Raw genomic sequence first — 17,958 nt, forward strand, 5'->3', positions numbered from 1 at the left:
TAAGCAATCAAGATAGGAAAACAAAGAAGAACATTAAGTGTGTACTAGGTGAAAGAAGCTGCAAACTGTATGGCATTTTAGAAAAGACGAACTATGAAAAAAAGGCCAGTGGCTTCAGGAGGAAGGTGATGAAAAGGCATAGTTGACAGAACTTTCATAGCAATGAAATGGTTGCAATGGCTATATTTGCTTAAATCCATAAAACAAAATACCAAGAATGAGCCTTGTAAATTTGATATTTGGATGATTATGGTATCTCAGTGAGGGTCATTTGTTATACAATTGTATAACAGATGTGTCATTTGAATGCAGAATGTTAATAAAGATGGAAGCTATGCGGGTACTGGGACAGGGACATACAGGAATGTTCTGTAGAGATTATGGTGGTGTCTTCTACGATAGCATATGCAACAAGGGCAGGTGAGATGGCCCAGCAGGTACAGGTGCCTGCTAATCAAGACTGGCATCTTGAGTTTGATCCCTGGAACTCATGCAGAAGTGAAAGGAGAGAACTGATTCCACAGAGGTGTCCTCTGATGGTCAAATGTGCACTGGGTCATGTATGCTTTGGATATACATCATATAGACCTATGATGATAATGGTGCACATATGATGGTGATGATGATGGTGGTGGTGGTGGTGGTGGTGGTGGTGGTGCACACCCTTGATCCCAGCACTTAGGAGGCAGAGGTAGGGACTCTGATCTGAGTTTGCCCATCCAGAGTTTCTAACTGCTGTTTAGAGCCTTGTTTTCTGTGAGCAGATAACATATGACTAAACAGATACTTGAGGAAAGTTCCTAAGGGGAAAGTGGAAGTAAATTACTATATAGAGGGGAAGATTTAAAAACAAAAATCATTAACATCTACTAGAGAAAAATTTGAAAGCAAAAGAATCTTTTTTGGTTTTTCAAGACAGGGTTTCTCTGTGGCTTTGGAGGTTGTCCTGGAATTGGCTCTCGTAGACCAGGCTGGTCTCGAACTCCCAGAGATCTGCCTGCCTCTGCCTCCCTATTGCTGGGATTAAAGGTGTGTACCACCACTGTCTGGTGCAAAAGAATCTTTAGGAGTTGAGAATATGAAAGCTGGCCAGGAGCTGGTGGCACACACCTTTAATCCCAGCCTTTGGAAGGTAGAGACAGGTGGATCTCTGTAAGTTCAAGGCCAGTGTGGTGTACGGTGCGAGTTCCAGGACACCAGGGCTGCACAGAGAAGCCCTGTCTTGAAAAACTAAAGAAAGAAAATATGAAAGCTGAAATTAAAGCTGAATAAAAGAACTGAAGAGTATAGAGATAGAAAAGAAAGTGAAAACAAAGCTCAGAGAGTATGGGAGACGCAGTATCCAAATGAGAGAAAGAACAACAAACAGAAGAACAAGTTACCAAGGAAATAAAGTAAATTTCCCAGCACTGAAAGTGAGGATAAAAATAGATTGTACAAAGACTATAAACATGGTTAAATTTTAAAATATCCATAAGAAAATCCTACAAAATTCAACAGAAGGATAGAAATGGGTTATACGCAGGAACCAGAGCAGCCCCACGTTTCCTGACAATAATGGCCTTTAAAAACCTGAAGAAAACAATTTTCAACTCACAAGTCCATACCCAAACACAACAGTTAATCAAATATAGCTTCAAATTTGACATTGTTACATATTTAAGCTTTAAAAGTTTAACCCCGGGCTGGAGAGATGGCTCAGAGTTTAAGAGATGGGCTGTTCTTCCAGAGGTCCTGAGTTCAAGTCCCAGCAACCACGTGGTGGCTCACAACCATCCGTTATGAGATCTGGTGCCCTCTTCTAGTGTGCAGATATACATGGAAGCAGAATGTTGTATACATAATAAATAAATAAAATATTAAAAAAAAAGTTTATCCCCATTTGTTCTAGGAAGCTGTTGTAGGATATGCTCCATCAAAATGAAGGAATGAACCAAGTGAAAGACTGAAATACAATAAACAGGAACTCTAGCAGAGCTGAGAGGTCAAAGAAGCCCCAAGAATAATTGTTCTATGCCTGGCACAGAGAGAAGCCGGCTGTAGTGGAGCAATGAAGCCATTTGTGGGGACATTGGCCTGTAATTCCAGCATTGGCTGAAGCGGCAGGAAGACCATAAGTTCCAAGATCAGCCTGAGCTACAAAGTGAGTTTAAGGCCACCTGGACATATATTGAGGACATATATTTGCTTAAGAAAGCAAACAACAAACAAATTATACAAAATGGAGTGATGAAAAATGCATCAGATCCTTAAAGACTCATCATCAACATGTTTCTGTTTTGGCTTTTGAAACTGATAATATATGTCTAACCCTGGCCCAGATTCTTGGCTTGTCTGGACCATACATTTATGATGACCATGTGCTCTGACATGTATATGCAAGTATACAGCTATGCACACATACTATAGGACAACCTTGGCTGTCATTCCTCAGGGCTCATCTATCTTTTTTTGAGAAAGGGTCTCTCATTAAGTTGGCTTAGCTGATTGGTTAGTCAGGGAGTCCTAGGGGTCCTACCTGCTCTGCCTCCCTTGCGTTGGGTTTGTAAGAGCCAGCCATCACACCTAGCTTGCTTTGTTTGTTTTTAAGATTGGTACTAGCAGTTAAACTGTAGTCCTTATGACCAATTGAACTGTCTTCTCAGCCTTCACTGACTTTTATGTATTGAAGTTTATCCCAGCACCCACATCAGGCCTGTTATTCCAGCTCCAAAGGATTAGATATCCTCTTCTTGCCTCTAGTACAACTACACATACAAACACAAAGGCATATAAATAGGAAGACATCTTGGTTATTTCCATATTTTAGCAGTTATTGTATGCAGCTATTATGAAACTTTGTGTGCACATTTTTGAGTAGACATAAGTTTTTAACTCTGGGATAAATGAGTGTCAAGGAAAGCTAAGAATGGTAGTGCATACCTATAATCCCTGTACTCAAAAAAACAGAGGCAGGAGGATTATCATGAGTTTGACGTTAGTGTGGCTTACATAAGACTCTTTCCAAAACAAAACAAACACCACTGCGCACCAAGGAGCTTTGTTGCTGGGTAGTGTGGTAGGAGTGTGCAGCTTTGTAAGAAGCTGCCAAGCTGTTCCACAGCCTCACAGCATTGGGCTTCACTAGGGTTCTGCCTTTTGGCCGTTGCTGTGGATTTATAGTTGTATTTTGGGATTTGACATAGGCTGTAGAGCAGCTTCTCATGAGCTTTTTGTTGTTGTTGTTACATGTGTGTCTTCTTTTCTGGTTGGTAAGCTGGCTCTTACTGTTGAGTTTTGAGTTGTTGGTATATTTTAGATAATAGTCCTTTATTAGATGTATCTTCCCATATGCATTTTCTTCTAGTATAATTGTCTTATTTTCTTGGCATTGTTTACAGAGTAGTTTAAAAAGCATTTTCGCTGAGAGACACACATTTAGTAGCTCTACTGAAAGTCAACATCAGTTTGCTTGAAGAGACTTTTAGAGTAAACAAGTAGTTAATTTTTTTTAATTTTTAAAAGTTTATTTTACTAGGGTGTATATGTGTGAGTTCCCTTGGAGTTCAGAAGAATGGATTGGATCTCTGAAACTGAAGCTGTAGACATCTGTGAGCTGCTGCATGGGCTCCGGGAACAGAACTCATGACCTCTGGAAGAGCAACCAAGTGTTCTTAACTGCTGAGCTATTTCTCCAGCCCCACAGTCAAAGTAGTAGGGCCAGGTTACCAGCAAGACCCTGGAGCCCAGAATAGTTAAAATTGAAACAAATTGAGCACTGTCTTGTTTAATACTTTTAATTTTAAGTGTATTATTTTAGAATATCAGTCTCTGAACTGTGTTGCAACTATTTTATCGTTTTAACTGAATTTAAACCAGGATTTCTAGAAATTCCAGTTTTACAGTATCAGGGACTGTACAACAGCAGTACACACTGTTAAACATTGAGCCATAAATAAGTATCTTTAAAAGAGTTTTCCAGTATGGGCATAAATTAACTTTTATTTCTCTCTAGATATAAAATACAAAATACCCACTGTGGTATATAGTATACTCATACATTGGGCAAAGTGACACATGCTTTATTTAATTCCAGCACTTGGGAGGCAGAGCTCTGAGTTTGGAGCTACTCTGTTCTACATAGTGAATTCCAGGTCACCCAAGGCTATACAATGAGAACCTGTTTCAAAAAAAAAAACAATATTGCATGGGGACATTTTTTTAAACCTTTGGTACATAACATGTATATATGTTAGCTACATAACAACGTCATTATTTTAGAAAAAATATTTAAAATGTAAGTTCTAAAGATTAAAAGATGAACAGTGGGCCTCCCATAAATATGAGGAGAGATTCATAATTATCTAAAGGATGCTTTATTTAATTCTAACTGATTTTTCTAAAAGAAATAATCATTGAGTGGCTGAAGAGATGGTTCGGTTGCTAAAATAAATAACTGCTCTTCTAGAAGACTTGGGTTCAATTACCAGCACTCACAAGGAGGCTAACACCATGTTGTAATTCCAGTTCATGTGGATCTGATGACCTTCTGAATTCTACAGCCACCTGGCATGCATGTGTTTCACAGAGATACATGCAGGCAAAATACCCATACACATAAATGAAAATATCAAAGAAAACATATCATTTGATATTCCAGTTTCTAGATTAGAATTTTTTGTTTATTTTTGTTTTGACACAGGGTCTTGCTGGCCTCAAAATTCCCATTACCTTGTCATAGCCTCCTGAATATGGGATTATAAGTATACAGTGTGATATCCAACTTCTAGAGCACACTTTTAATAAAAAGCAGGCTTTAATTTAACTTACAAATATTTACACTTAAGTTGTAATATTGAAGCAGCAAATATCAGGTGTGTTTGCTTCTATACTTTGTCACTGTCAGATACAATGTAGAGAATGTCAAAGTAGGAGGATCCAATAAAGGGTGGTTATTTCCCATTTTAAAAAAGGATAAAAATGACTTGAATTTATTTTAAAGTTTGTCCATTCTGCTCTTAGGACAAAAAATTAGTTAAGTGTATTAATTGTCCTTTGATATTAAAAGCCTTAACACAAATTTTTACACTTTACGTTCTCCATTAGGAATGCAGTGTCAGGATATTTCCTTGTTGTCCTGGGCATCCAGGGATGTATTTTATATTGTCCCTGTAACCAAAATGCCTTACAGAAACCACTTAAAGAAGGAACTTGGAACTCTCTGCCTTGCTCTGTGAGATTATAGGCATTTGCTGTGACACCAGCTTGAATCTGTTAGGGCTCAAGATAGTTCAGTCCATGGAAGCTTGGCACCATATAGAAACATGTAACAGATGAGAGCCGTTCACTTTATGGTTTATCCCAAACTAGGGGGTGAAACAAGTTGTCAGGGATAATGTACCCCCAAGACACCTCCCCTCCCTGCGCCTTCTTCCCTCACCTAGACCCCACCTTCTAAGGGTCTACAACCCGTCCAAAATGCTACCAGCTGGGGCTTGGAGTAAAAGCTTTTGGTGATGTTCACTTCAGTTCAGTCTGTACAGAATACATTATATACATTGTAGTTTTTTAGTTGTTTGCTTCCTTCCCCCCCCCTTCGTTTTTAAATGAGTGGGGTGTTTGGGGTGCAGGAATTGGGTTTTTCTACTCTCTGGGGACTCAGGTTATAAGGTGTGGTAGCAAGCATCTTCACTCATGAGTCACCTCCTCAGCCCTGTTTTAGTTTTTGAAATGGAGACTCTCACTCATTTAGCCTAGGCTGGCTTCAAACTCATAACTCTCAGCCTCCTTAGTGTTGGGATACAGGCATGTACCATCATTCCCAATTTGAATCTTACCTTGGTGTAAGATCTGTATGTTGCTTGGCGCTGGTGGCTCATGCCTTTAATCCCAGCACTCCCGAGGCAGAGGCAGGCGGATCTCTGTGAGTTTGAGACCAGTCTGGTCTCAAAGAGCTAGTTCTGGGACAGCCTCCAAAGCCACAGAGAAACCCTGTCTCGAAAAACAAAACAAACTATATGTATATACATATACATATACATATATATCAAACTTTAGAATCCATTTGTTGTTAATCACAACATAACTTGAGACTTTAGTTTTAGTTTAGTTTGTTTGTTTTTTTGTTTTGGTTTGGGTTTTTGAGATAGTGTTTCTCTGTGTAACAGCCCTGACTGTCCTGGAACACAATCTGTAGTTCAGCCTGGCCTTGAACTCAGAGATCCGACTTCCCAAATGCTGGGATTAAAGGCTTGCATCGCCATCACCTTGCAGTAGGATTGTTTTTAATCTGTAGATCAAATTTGGAGAAATTGATCCTAAAGTAATTGAGTCTTCTTGTTCATGAGTATATAACATCCCTTTATTTATCTATTTCTTTGATTTTATGATTTTTAGATTTGTACATACTTTGTAAGATTTATACCTAGGGATTTTATTTTAGGCAGTGCTGATGGGAATGGTTTTATGTTTGAAATATCATGTTGAATTTCTTCATTGCTTTTTAATTTTTAGATTATTTTATGTGTATAAATGCTTTGCCTGCATGTGCGTATATGCCTGGTGACTGTATAGGCTAGAGTGCCTTGGATCCCCTGAACCTTATTTTAGTCCCTTAGTTGGAAAGGACTCTTGTGGGGAACATCCTTACCCTTTTCCTGATCTTCGATGCAATCTTTAGGCTGTCATAATTAATTGTAATGCTGACTGTAGGGTTTTGTGGGTTTTTTTGTTGTTTTGTTTTGTTTGTTTGTTTTTGGTAGATACCTATCAAGTTGAAGAAGCTCTGTATTTCTGGGGCTGTTGATAATTTTCTCAGGAGATGTTTACTCTGTATTTAGAGTCTATAAACAAATGGAAAGGTAGGTATAGAGTGTCAGGTATTCTAAACATAGTAAAATGTTTATTTTTAGGTTAAAATTGTAATTATTCATTTGCAGTAGCTAGCCATATTTGACACTACATATGCCTAGTGGCTCTGGTCGTGGACAGTAGTACTCTAGGTGATCTTCTTAGACTTGCTCAGTAGCTTTAGGACCCCCACCTTAGAGAAGATTCTTCCGGCCTTCTACCTTATGTAAAAGGCCAGTTTGGTGGGACTCTGAGGGTATCAGGGGAAGTGTGCTGAGTGTTTGCCACAACTGTGCTTCCAATCCAGAGGACATCTGTTTACCCTTTCCTGAGAGTAAGCTTGTAGATTGCTGTTGGTGGGTAGTTTTCCAGTGGCACTGAGGGGTACCTAGGGATTTAACTACTGGAGTAGCTTTCTCCTAGTCTTGGGTTAGCACCTACCGTTTCTCCCTCCCTTCCTTCTTTCTGTTTTTTTTTTTTTTTTTTTTTTTTTTTTTTTTTTTTGGTTTTTCAAGACAGGATTTCTCTGTGTAGTGCTGGCTGTCCTGAAACTCACTCTGTAGACCAGGCTGGCCTTGAACTCAGATCAGCATGTGCCACCATCGACTGGCTTGTTTATTATCTTTTACCTAGAAGTTATTAATCTGATCATGAACCAGATCTGCTTTGCTATCTTAAGATTTTATTTAGTTCAGTATTTGTTTTCTTCATCCTCTGTTTTTGTAGTTGAAGGTTTGAGTGGTAGTGTGTAGTGGACTCCATTGGAGAGATGGCAAGTACGATGTAGCATTCAGGTGGGACAGTAAGGATTTGCACATCACTAAGAGTAGAAGTGCTTAGAGTGGGTAGATGATTGGAGAGTCTTAAAAGGTGGAGAGTTGTCGAGGCACCGAGCAAGTGTACTTCAGTAGCATTTGTCTCCTTGGAGTGCATTGCTTTCAGTTCTTTCATTTCTTGTGATCTAGAGACGTCTTTATCTTCATCTTAGACTCCATTAAAAAAATGAATGATTTGGGTGGGTATTGGAGAGGTGACTCAGCAGTTAAAAGCACTTGGAGGGGCCATTCAGTTCCTAATATCCACAAGAAGGCTCACAACCACCTATGACACCACAGAATCTAATGCCTCTTCTACCTTCCCTGGACACCAGGCACACATGTGTAGACATTCACCATACACGTAATATAGAAAAAAATTAAAACTATTTTAAACAAACATAAACAAAGCCATTTCAAATACTGTGTATAGAATATGTAAGGTAATACATGCAGCATTGAGTGAGTAAGCCATATTCTCAGGATCCTGTAGTAACAGGTTTCCATTTCAGTGGCTGAGCTTGCTGTTTGTTTGGGTATTTTATTGGATTCGGAAATAGAATTCGGTCTGTGCTGCTATTTGCTTTGTTGGGTGTTGCTGCCCTCTGTTGGAATTTCTTGGAAACTGCAGCTTTTCTTGAGCACTGAAACACGGATTATTTTATTTTGTTTATTTGTTTTAATTATATATATATTGAATATATATATTGAAACAAGGTCTCATATATCCCAGTCTTTCCTTGATATTACTATGTAACCAAGGATGATGTTGAACTGATTCTCCTGCCTTCATCTCTCCATTATAGATGTACATCACCGTGTAAGATTTATGTGGTGTTGACAGCAAACCCAGAACCCTCCTATATGCTTGGCAAGCTTTTTACCAAATGAGCACATCCCAGGCCTCTAAAAATTATTTTTAAGGATCAGATATATCTCTAATGGTGCTCCAGGTAAACAAGGGAAATGGGCATTTTCTTTCTTTGAAATGTTTGTGTGTGTTTACTTATCTATGACAGAACACTGCTAATGAAATGGGAATAAGGCAGAAGAATGTGGGGACACAGACTGGGACCTTTGGGATCTGAAGACTTGTAATTGTGACTGATGATTCACTTTACCTGTCTGGGTGTTGCTTTCTTCAGTGCTGGCATGAAGAGGTGGAATCGACGTTGAGGGCTTTCCAGGGATTGGCTTTTTAGGTCCCTGGCTCTACACTCAAGGAACTTTTTAATCTGGAAGTAAGTAGAGCAGGCAATCAAAAGAAAATTGTAGCCCACTCAATACTGTGAGTCAGACAGGTAGCTATTATCTTGGAAACATCAGGAAAAGCGCCTATCCAAGAGGAGCAGTCATCCTGCCAGGCCTACAAGAGTTAGTACAGTGTAAGCAGAGGGAGGCAGCAGTCTAGGGAAAGGCTGGGATGGTGAGGCAGTGTGAGCTGTTTGGGCCTGCAACTAGATCAGCATGGCCAAAAAATAAGCATTTGAGGGAAGAAGGTTTGTTCAGGGGCAAGCCTTGCGGGGAAGGGTAGCAGAGTCATATACCATGGTAAGGAATTTGGATTTGTTTGTTTTGGAGACAATCTTTTGTAACCCAGGCTGGTGGGACTTAACTCTGTAGCTGAGGATGACTTTGAATTCATTATCCTTTTATCTCTTCTCAAATGCTGGGACTACAGGTGTGGTCCACCACACCAGCTTTAGAAAGAGTACTCTTTCTTGGATCCAATTTGGAGAATGGATATGGTGTAGGGCAGACAACTAAAGGCACCTGATAGTTTAAGAGGCCATTGCAATGGAGCAAGCAGGGACCCAGAGTAGTGGAAATGGATGGAAGAGAGATGAACCCAGAGTCTGTACACAGAAAGAACAAGGTGCTAGTTCCTTTTGATTGTCTAGGTCTGGGTTCTATTACTTATATCACATTCACCCCAGAGTTCCTTAGCTAGTTCTTGGTTTTAAAGAGAACATTCTTAATTTGGGGACCAATGTTGAGAAAAGATGAACCTTGGCTATGACAACTTAAGCTTCAGGAAAGTCGAGTCCCCTTTGTGGCTTGTTTCTAGATGCCACTTATATCACTTAAGCCCTACAGTGCTTGTATACAGTTACTGTCAATTTCAGTGTGTTGACCTATGAACCTGCAGCTTATTGCTGCTTCCCACACCATCAGACAGGAACTTTTTCTGTGTCAGCTCGGGTTGGTATGTAGCCCTGGCTTCCTTGACTCTTGAATCCTTCTGTCTTAGCCTCTGGAATGCTGGAATTACAGGTGTGCGCAGCCACCTCTGTGTGCCAGATGACTTTGGGATACAAGATTGAGTAGTGCTTTGTCATCCTCCTGTTTGTACTCCCAATAAACAGTACATGTGAAGTTCCATGGGTGCTGAGCAAGGTTCCTATGTTCTTAGACAAGTGGTTAATGCTCAGCCAGTGGAAACTTGACCTCCTCTGGACCTCTGGGGGGCAAAGTAAATATTCTTAGTTTACATTGGACCTAATTGAATTGTGATATGGGGACCACGATCATAGAAGTGTATATCTTCTTGTCATCAAAAGGCTAGATAAATAGCTCTGTGGTGAAGACAGAATTGGTTTTCATTAGTTGAATAAGTTAGTCAAGAGGCATTTACCCTATCCTTTTATGGATAGTAACAATAACAAAAATATGGTTAAAGTTGAATAGGGTGAAGAAAACTTCCCACCTTCCTAGACTTAAAGTATCCAAACTTTAAAGTACCTGTGTGTGTGTGGGGGGGGCGGTGTGTTTACATGTAGAAGAAAATAGAAATCATTGAGTAATTATAAACTTAACACCTATATTATTACTGTCCATGTCAAGCAATAGAAAATCATAAATACTCCAGAAACCTTTTTGTCCTATTCCTTGGTCATAACATATAGTTGTCACAGTTAATCACTGTTGGGCATTTGAGATAATCATGCCCTATATAATTTTTTCTTTTTGTTTTTTTTTTTTTTTTTTCTGAGACAGGGTTTCTCTTTGTATAGCCCCAGCTGTCCTAGAACTCACTCTGTAGAGCAGGCTGGCCTCAAACTCAGAGAGTTCTGGGATTAAAGGTGTGTGCCACCACACCTGGCACTCTTTTTGTTTTCTTTCTTTCTTTTCTTCCCTCCCTCCCTCCCTCCCTCCCTCCCTCTCTCTCTTTTTACATCCCAGTTAAAGTTCCCCCCCCTTCCCCTCTTCCCAGTTCCTCTTCACCCTGACCCCATCCACTCCTCTTCCACTGTTTCAAGGGGGTGGGGCATGGATACCATCCAGCCCAAGGTATATCAAGTTTAGTGAGACTAGGCATCTCCTCTTCTGTTAAGGCTGGATGAGGCAATCCAGTAGGAGAAATGGGTCCCAAGAAGGTGGCAACACAGTCAGAGATAGCCCCTGCTCTCACTGTTGAGAGTCTCACACAAAGACGAAGTTACACAACTATAACATGGGTCTAGGTCTGTCCCATGCAAACCCTTCTGGTTTGGGGTTAAATCTCTTTGAGCCCCTATGAGCCCAGATTATTTGACTCTGTGTTTTCTTGGGAGCCCTTGATACCACTGTCTCCTACAATCCCCTCCCCCACTTCTTCTGCAGGATTCCCTGAGATCTGCCTAATGGGTCTGTGCATTTGTTTCTATCAGTTGCTGGGTGAAGCCTCTCTGACAGGTGGGCTAGGAAGCAATCCATGGGTATAGCATAGTATCATTAGGAATCACTTCACTGACATCTATCTATCTATCTATCTATCTATCTATCTATCTATCTATCTATTTTTGCCTTTTGTGTTTGGTTCTATTCTATTTCTGGGGTATCCTGCCTCTGAGTCGTGGCCCTCGGTATCAGTCTCCTTCCAGCTGTGCCAGTCACTCCCATAATTTCTGTGCCATCTTTACCCCAGCTCTTCTTGTAGGCAGGACAACTTGTATGTCCGGCACCCTTTATAATCTTACATCCCAAGTAATATGGTTTTACATGTTCTTAATGTTAGTGTCAGTGAACTGATGGTTCTGTGTATTTGTGAGTAGCTGGAAGTATATTCACTTTCTTTGAATAGCTGTTTTCTATTGGACTAATGTCATTTTGCTGACTATTTAGACTTCCTGTTTCAAGTATTACAATATGTCTGTACATGCTTTTGTTACTTAAGTGCACACTTCAGCAGGGCAGATGCTTACAAATTGCTATGTTGAATTATAATGTACATTCATTAGATTTCATGTGAGAATGTTGGCCCAGGGGTTTGTGCTAACCCCAGCAAAGTACGAGAGAGCTGTTGTTCCTCTAAAACTAGACAGATAAAAAAAGCTAGGGATCAGACCCCAAATCTTACATACCAGCTGTGTTTCTGTCAGCCTTGAGAATATGAGCTGATAATTTCATTATTATGATCTATTTGCGATGCTTGGAATCAAACCTAGGGCTTTTGCATGCTAGGCAAGGACTCTACCACTGAGCTTTTTTTGTTTGTTTGTTTGTTTGGTGGTTTTCTTGAGACAGGTTTCTCTGTTAGCTTTGGAACCTGTCCTGAACTCGCTCTGTAGACCAGGCTGGCCTTGAACTCACAAAGATCCGTTTGCCTCTTGAGTGCTGGGATTAAAGGTGTGCGCCACCACCACCCGGCCACCACTGAGCTATTTATTTATTTATGTATTTATTTGTTTATTTATTTATGTATACAGTCTTCTGTCTGCATGCCAGCAGAGGGCACCAGATCTCATTCAAGGTAGTTGTGAGCCACCATGTGGTTCCTGGGAATTGAACTCAGGACCTCTGGAAGAGCAGTCAGTGCTCTTAACTGCTGAACCATCTCTCCAGGCCCCACCACTGAGCTTTTAACCCAGCCTCATCTCCCTCCCTTTTCAAGTTTTGACTTACTATGTTTCTTGGGTCTGCCTTGGATTCACTTTGTAGCCCACACAGATTTTGAACTCACAATATCCCTGCCTTAGCCAACCAAGTAGCTAGGAAGTAGTGGTACAGGTTTGCACAACTAGGCCAGGCTTCAGTGTGATTCTATGTTGTGTTTCCTTGTTTACTAATGAAATTGAACACATCTCATGAGTTGGTTGGGCATGGTTTTAGGATCTGTTCAATTCTCCACCCCCCTTCTCCCCCTCCCACCTAAATCTTATGTTACTGTGCTTATAACTTCTCTTGCCCCTTACCAGAGCCTGTACTAAGCCACAGATTTGGCAGATTTGGCAGAAATCTGTTAGTGTGTGGATGGTAGCTTAAGGCCTTTCTGTTTATTTTCTTTTCCTTTCTCCCTTCAACCACTCTGGTGTTGGGAGATTCCTTGATATTTCACTGATCTGTCTTTCTTCTCCTCCTTTTTTCTCTGTTTCCTAGACTTTGAAGCGGCTCATGGCAGATGAGGTAAGGAAATACGTATTGGGCATGTGCATGTTCTGGCTCGTTTCCTCTACTCCTAACAATGGCCAGTTTCTGTAACTTTACTTGTAATGGAGCATGGTCAGAATATCCCAGATCTTTTCTAACCTTGTTTAACCCATTGCATGCTTTTCTTGGTGGGTTTTTTGTTTGTTTTCCTTCCACAGTTGGGCAGTTTTTTGTTTTTTTTTTTTTTTTTTTTTTTTTTTTTTGTTGTTTTTAAACTAGAACTCTTTCTGCATTCTATCTGCATTCTAGATGCCACTGGCATCATTTGAAGCCCCACAGTGGTTTTTGTTTTTGTTTTTGCATACAGTTACTGATATTTTCGGTGTGTTGAGCTGATAAGCTGAAGCTTACTGCTTCTTCCACCCCCATCAGATAGGGTCCCTTATTATGTAACCCATGTTAGCCTTGAACTTGATATTGGCACTGGCTGCCTGAACTTTTCAGTTTTAGCCTCTGGAATGCTGGGATTACAGGTGTGTGCCACCATACTTGACTCAGTGGCTCTTTTTAGAAGACAGTTCTGCTCACCATTATCCCACCAATGCTGCACTCCTTGGTGGCTCTTTTTACTGTGAGCATTTATATTTAAGGTTTGAGGATGGTTCATTAGTATTTGTTTAGCAGGGAAATAGCATATGTACCTCTAAAGTAGAATGTATTCTTTGCTGAGTAGATGTCATGCAAAGAGATTTGAATGAATATGTTTTGAACTCTGGCGATTTTCATATCTGAAGTGCCATGGAACAAAAGGGAGAGTAAGGAATACTTCTTGATTTTTAAGACATCTGCTTCTTTATCCCATATGGCTTATTTATCTTAAATTCTGTGGTTACAGATACCTCTTGAAGGGAAATATCCTCATGGACCCTAGCCACATTTATTATTGTGTGGCTAGAAGGACACGAAGAACATTTTATGGAGATAAAATTGTACATGAGATACTTTTGGTTCTATACCTTATAGAACAAAATACAAATAGAACAATATACAAAATAGAAGGCTTAGAAATAGCAGGGGAAATTTAGAACAGTTTTCTTTTTAGAGAGCTTTTAAATTTTTGTTTGTTTGGTTTTTTTGAGACAGGGTCTCTCTACATAGCCCTGGCTGTCCTGGAACTCACTCTGTAGACCAGCCTGGCCTTGAACTCTCAGAGATCCACCTGCTCTGCCTCTTGAGTGCTGGGATTAAAGGTTATGCCATTACACCAGCCTAGAGAGGTTTGAAGCCTTAATGCAGCATTTTCTGTCCCTTATACTTTATTATATATGAGAATAAAGTCAGTATGCTGTGTTAGATCTGAGGAAAAATGACTTTTCCTTTTTAAGTCATATAAATCTTGACTGCATAAACTAAAAATACTAAGCCGGTGTACGAGGATAAAGTGTTGGCTACTTGGTGTTTGGTTTGTTAGATGAGGAATGTGGATAGCTGCTAATACTTCTTTCTGTTTCTTAGCTGGAGAGATTTACCAGCATGAGGATTAAGAAGGAGAAGGAAAAGCCCAATTCTGCTCACAGAAACTCTTCTGCAATGTATGGAGATGACCCCACTGTGCAGCCATTGCACGACATTACTGATGAACAAGTCCTCGTCTTCTTTGAGCAGATGCTGGTAAGTCACCTTCCAAGTGATGTCGCTGCCTTCTCAGCATGCACTGATGGGCATTTGTCTGACTGTGGTTGGTAGTTTTTAAATGTATGGTCTCTAAGTTGATGTTTACTATGAAGGATTCTAGGCTTAATGTGAAATGTTTTAATATTAATCCCTTGAAATAATGACTAAATATGTAAATTCCAGTTCATTAAACTTCGGAATATCTGGTTACTGATATCTGAGATACTACTCTAGCCACAAAAATGTAGTCTGAGTAGACCAAGCCCTGTGGTAGTGTGGTGACCGCTTTGAGGCTAAGTCAGAGACGATGAAGTGCGGAAACATTCACAGGGAGCTCTGTACAAAGAAGAAACTGAAGAATACAAAGGCAGCATTTGCCCAGGTCCTCTGTTTAGTGGAGAGTTTGGAAAGAGAATGCTAAAGCCAGCTTACAAATAGAAGGCCTTTGAAGTTGGTTTAGTTGTTTGCTATGCATGGTTGTGACTTTGCTGTCTCCAGAAGAGGTACACTTTGAGCAGACATTCTGCAATAACCAGTATAAGGCAATAGTCCTCAGAGTTTGGGCAGATTTTGTTAGTGGTTTTTTTTTTTTTTTTGATGACAGCAGCTCTCCAGTCCTGGAGAGATGAAGGTCTGCCTTTAATGCAGAAAATATTATATATGGTTTCCTCTCAGTAATACAAAAGAAAATGTATCAAGAGTCTGTTGTTTCCCGGGGAACTATCAGAAGTGTGTGTATTTTAAAGTGTTGAATGTATGTATGCCAGCATTTAGGTATCATACCAAGGTTGGTGTCTGTGGGGATCTGTACTGAAATGAATTAGATTTTATCCCTGAGGAATTTTTTATTGGTTACCATAACTTAAACCTCTAGGAGTGAAGAAAACACATTTTTTCCCTAATGGTTTAATGTGTTCAACTTATTACTAAGTATAATAAATATACTTTATCAAACACTAAAAACTTACAAGAGGCAGGAGGATCTCTGTGAGTTTAAGATAACACCTGGTCTGCATAGTGCGCTTCAGGCCATCTTGGGCTACATAGTGTTGCCAAAAAACCAAAAAAACTTAAAACTTTATTTTTTCTCTTTGTCTCCCTGTTCCCTCCCTTTGTAGGTGGATATGAACTTGAATGAGGAGAAACAGCAGCCTTTGAGAGAGAAGGACATTGTCATCAAGAGGGAGATGGTGTCCCAGTATTTGCACACTTCCAGTGCTGTAAGCTCTAGGGCAGTTGTTGACAGGAGGCTGCATCCTTACCCCGGACCTGCTTATTCTGCTAGTTTTATAGACTGTTCTGTGTCTCTATCAGTTAGTTCTGCCTAACCCTGTTAGATAAACGTACTCTTGAGTTACTCTGATTTGAGTTGCCACCTTTCTATACTTTTTTTTCCAACTTATACTTAAGTTCATGAACTGTTTATGAATCTCACATAATTTGGTAGTTTGTGTCTGTCCTGGTATTTTTTTTAAACTGTGTTGATGAATATTAGCTCAAAACTTATGACGGCGCTCAGGGTTTACTGACCTCTCTCTATATATGCCTCTTTCCAGGGCATGAACCAGAAAGAGAGCTCTCGGTCTGCCATGATGTACATACAGGAGCTGAGGTCAGGCTTGCGGGATATGCATCTGCTTAGTTGCCTTGAGTCCCTTCGAGTCTCTCTCAACAATAACCCTGTCAGGTGAGAATTCTGAGGTAACAGTTCCAGAAACTTATGCTGTAGTTCACAATCAAAGGAGGTAGAGAAGTATGAGAAAGGTCTGGATTGGGAGTAAAGGGTTTCTAGGATAGATTTGTCAAAGAGCCTTTATTGATTTAAGTTGATACTACATTGCCTCTCATCGATTCCTTACAGTTGGGTGCAGACATTTGGTGCTGAGGGCCTAGCCTCTTTATTGGACATCCTCAAACGACTCCATGATGAGAAAGAGGAAACTTCTGGGTAAGAAATTTGGGGTTTTTATATTTTCTAGATTGAGGGCCAGAATGGGGTTTGCATTAAGGGAAATAACATCAGTTGAATTCAGAGTCATGGACTAGGGGAATATGCTGTTAGATGAAAATGAAGTTTATTGTGGAGGAGATTAGAGGATGAGAGTATAGCGGGAGGAAGATCTATACCAATAAAGATTATTAGTCTCCAGTTCTTTTTCTGTCTGGAAAGAGGGTCTGATTTCATCTCAGCTGTAATGTGATCTGGTTTGGGCCACATTACTCTTGTTGGTCTTTCTTGGAGTATACTTTATTAATTTGGGTTTAGCTTTACAGTAGTCTTCAGGATTAGGATACATTCTTTAATACCATAAACCATTTTAGGCTGCTATGCTGCCATCCAAAGTGCCCAATACTTCGGGAATCTTTTCTGAGACAAATAGTCCAGGGATTGGGTCTGTGTATACTTTCTCCGATATGAAGCCTTTCAATTATTAGGCAAGGAGTAATAGATAGGATAGTATCTTGATAGAATTTAGTACCTAGCTGCCTAAAGGGAGTTAACGGATGGAGTTTTATTTACACACTTAACACACTTTTTAATAGTGTTAGGACTCAAACTTAGGGCCTTGGACTTACTAGGCAAGTGTTGTACTATTGAGTTATGCCCAACCTCAAATTGGCAGGTTTTAATTTAATACTAAATCCTCAAATTGCAAGTGTATTAGCCAGTTGATTACTTTTGTTAGTGTTTCTGGGTCAAGTCTTTGTGATGTAGAGCTGTACTGCCTTTTGACATCACAGCATAATGCTGTCATCTATGAATATGCTGGGCTGTATTCATAACTGTTAGATTCTACTTAGCTGCTAGTTGAAGATGTTCCTAATGTCTTTGTGTGCAAGATTGAACAATTATATGGAAAGAGGATGTGTTATAAAATAAAAGAACTTCACTGGTGATGTTTTCTGTGTGCAGAAGCTACGACAGCCGGAACCAGCATGAGATTATCCGCTGCTTGAAAGCTTTCATGAACAACAAGGTGAGATTTTTCCCTATTTTGACGCCAGCCACCATCTAGATCTTCATTATTTATCCTTGGTTAGCAGTCTGCCAGATGGAGAAACTGAGGCTCAAGGCTTTGACTCTCCTTTCCATACTTTAACTGTACTTTACTGCCACGGGTATGAACTTCCATGGAATTCTTTCCCCTAGTTCTAATTTTTGTTTCATAGGGTAGGCTGAGTGTTTGTGTACTTTACGTTCTTTTACTAATCTTGTTATTTGACCTGTAGTTATTGTTTGGAAATGGTTACTTTATTTCCTTCTCGATTTCCTACATTAAATCTGTCCCAA

At 40.0% G+C, this 17,958-nt stretch overlaps 1 protein-coding gene across 4 annotated transcripts in view; it reads left to right on the top strand.

Annotated features, from left to right (window-relative positions):
* Positions 1-17,958, top strand: part of Diaph1 (diaphanous related formin 1) — a 92,973-nt gene that overhangs the window by 18,676 nt on the left and 56,339 nt on the right. For 2 of the 4 annotated variants that reach the window (XM_027398054.1, XM_035440173.1), the window contains exons 2-7: positions 13,002-13,028; positions 14,508-14,663; positions 15,785-15,886; positions 16,223-16,353; positions 16,528-16,614; positions 17,581-17,644. In XM_027398054.1, coding sequence (XP_027253855.1) covers positions 13,002-13,028; positions 14,508-14,663; positions 15,785-15,886; positions 16,223-16,353; positions 16,528-16,614; positions 17,581-17,644 — 567 coding nt within the window. Of the gene's footprint in view, positions 1-8,577; positions 8,597-13,001; positions 13,029-14,507; positions 14,664-15,784; positions 15,887-16,222; positions 16,354-16,527; positions 16,615-17,580; positions 17,645-17,958 lie in introns of those variants that run through there. The other 2 variants (XM_035440172.1, XM_027398055.2) reach the window with 2 other exon arrangements.

Source organism: Cricetulus griseus, chromosome 2 (assembly GCF_003668045.3).
Source record: "Cricetulus griseus strain 17A/GY chromosome 2, alternate assembly CriGri-PICRH-1.0, whole genome shotgun sequence".
Taxonomy (NCBI): domain Eukaryota; kingdom Metazoa; phylum Chordata; class Mammalia; order Rodentia; family Cricetidae; genus Cricetulus; species Cricetulus griseus.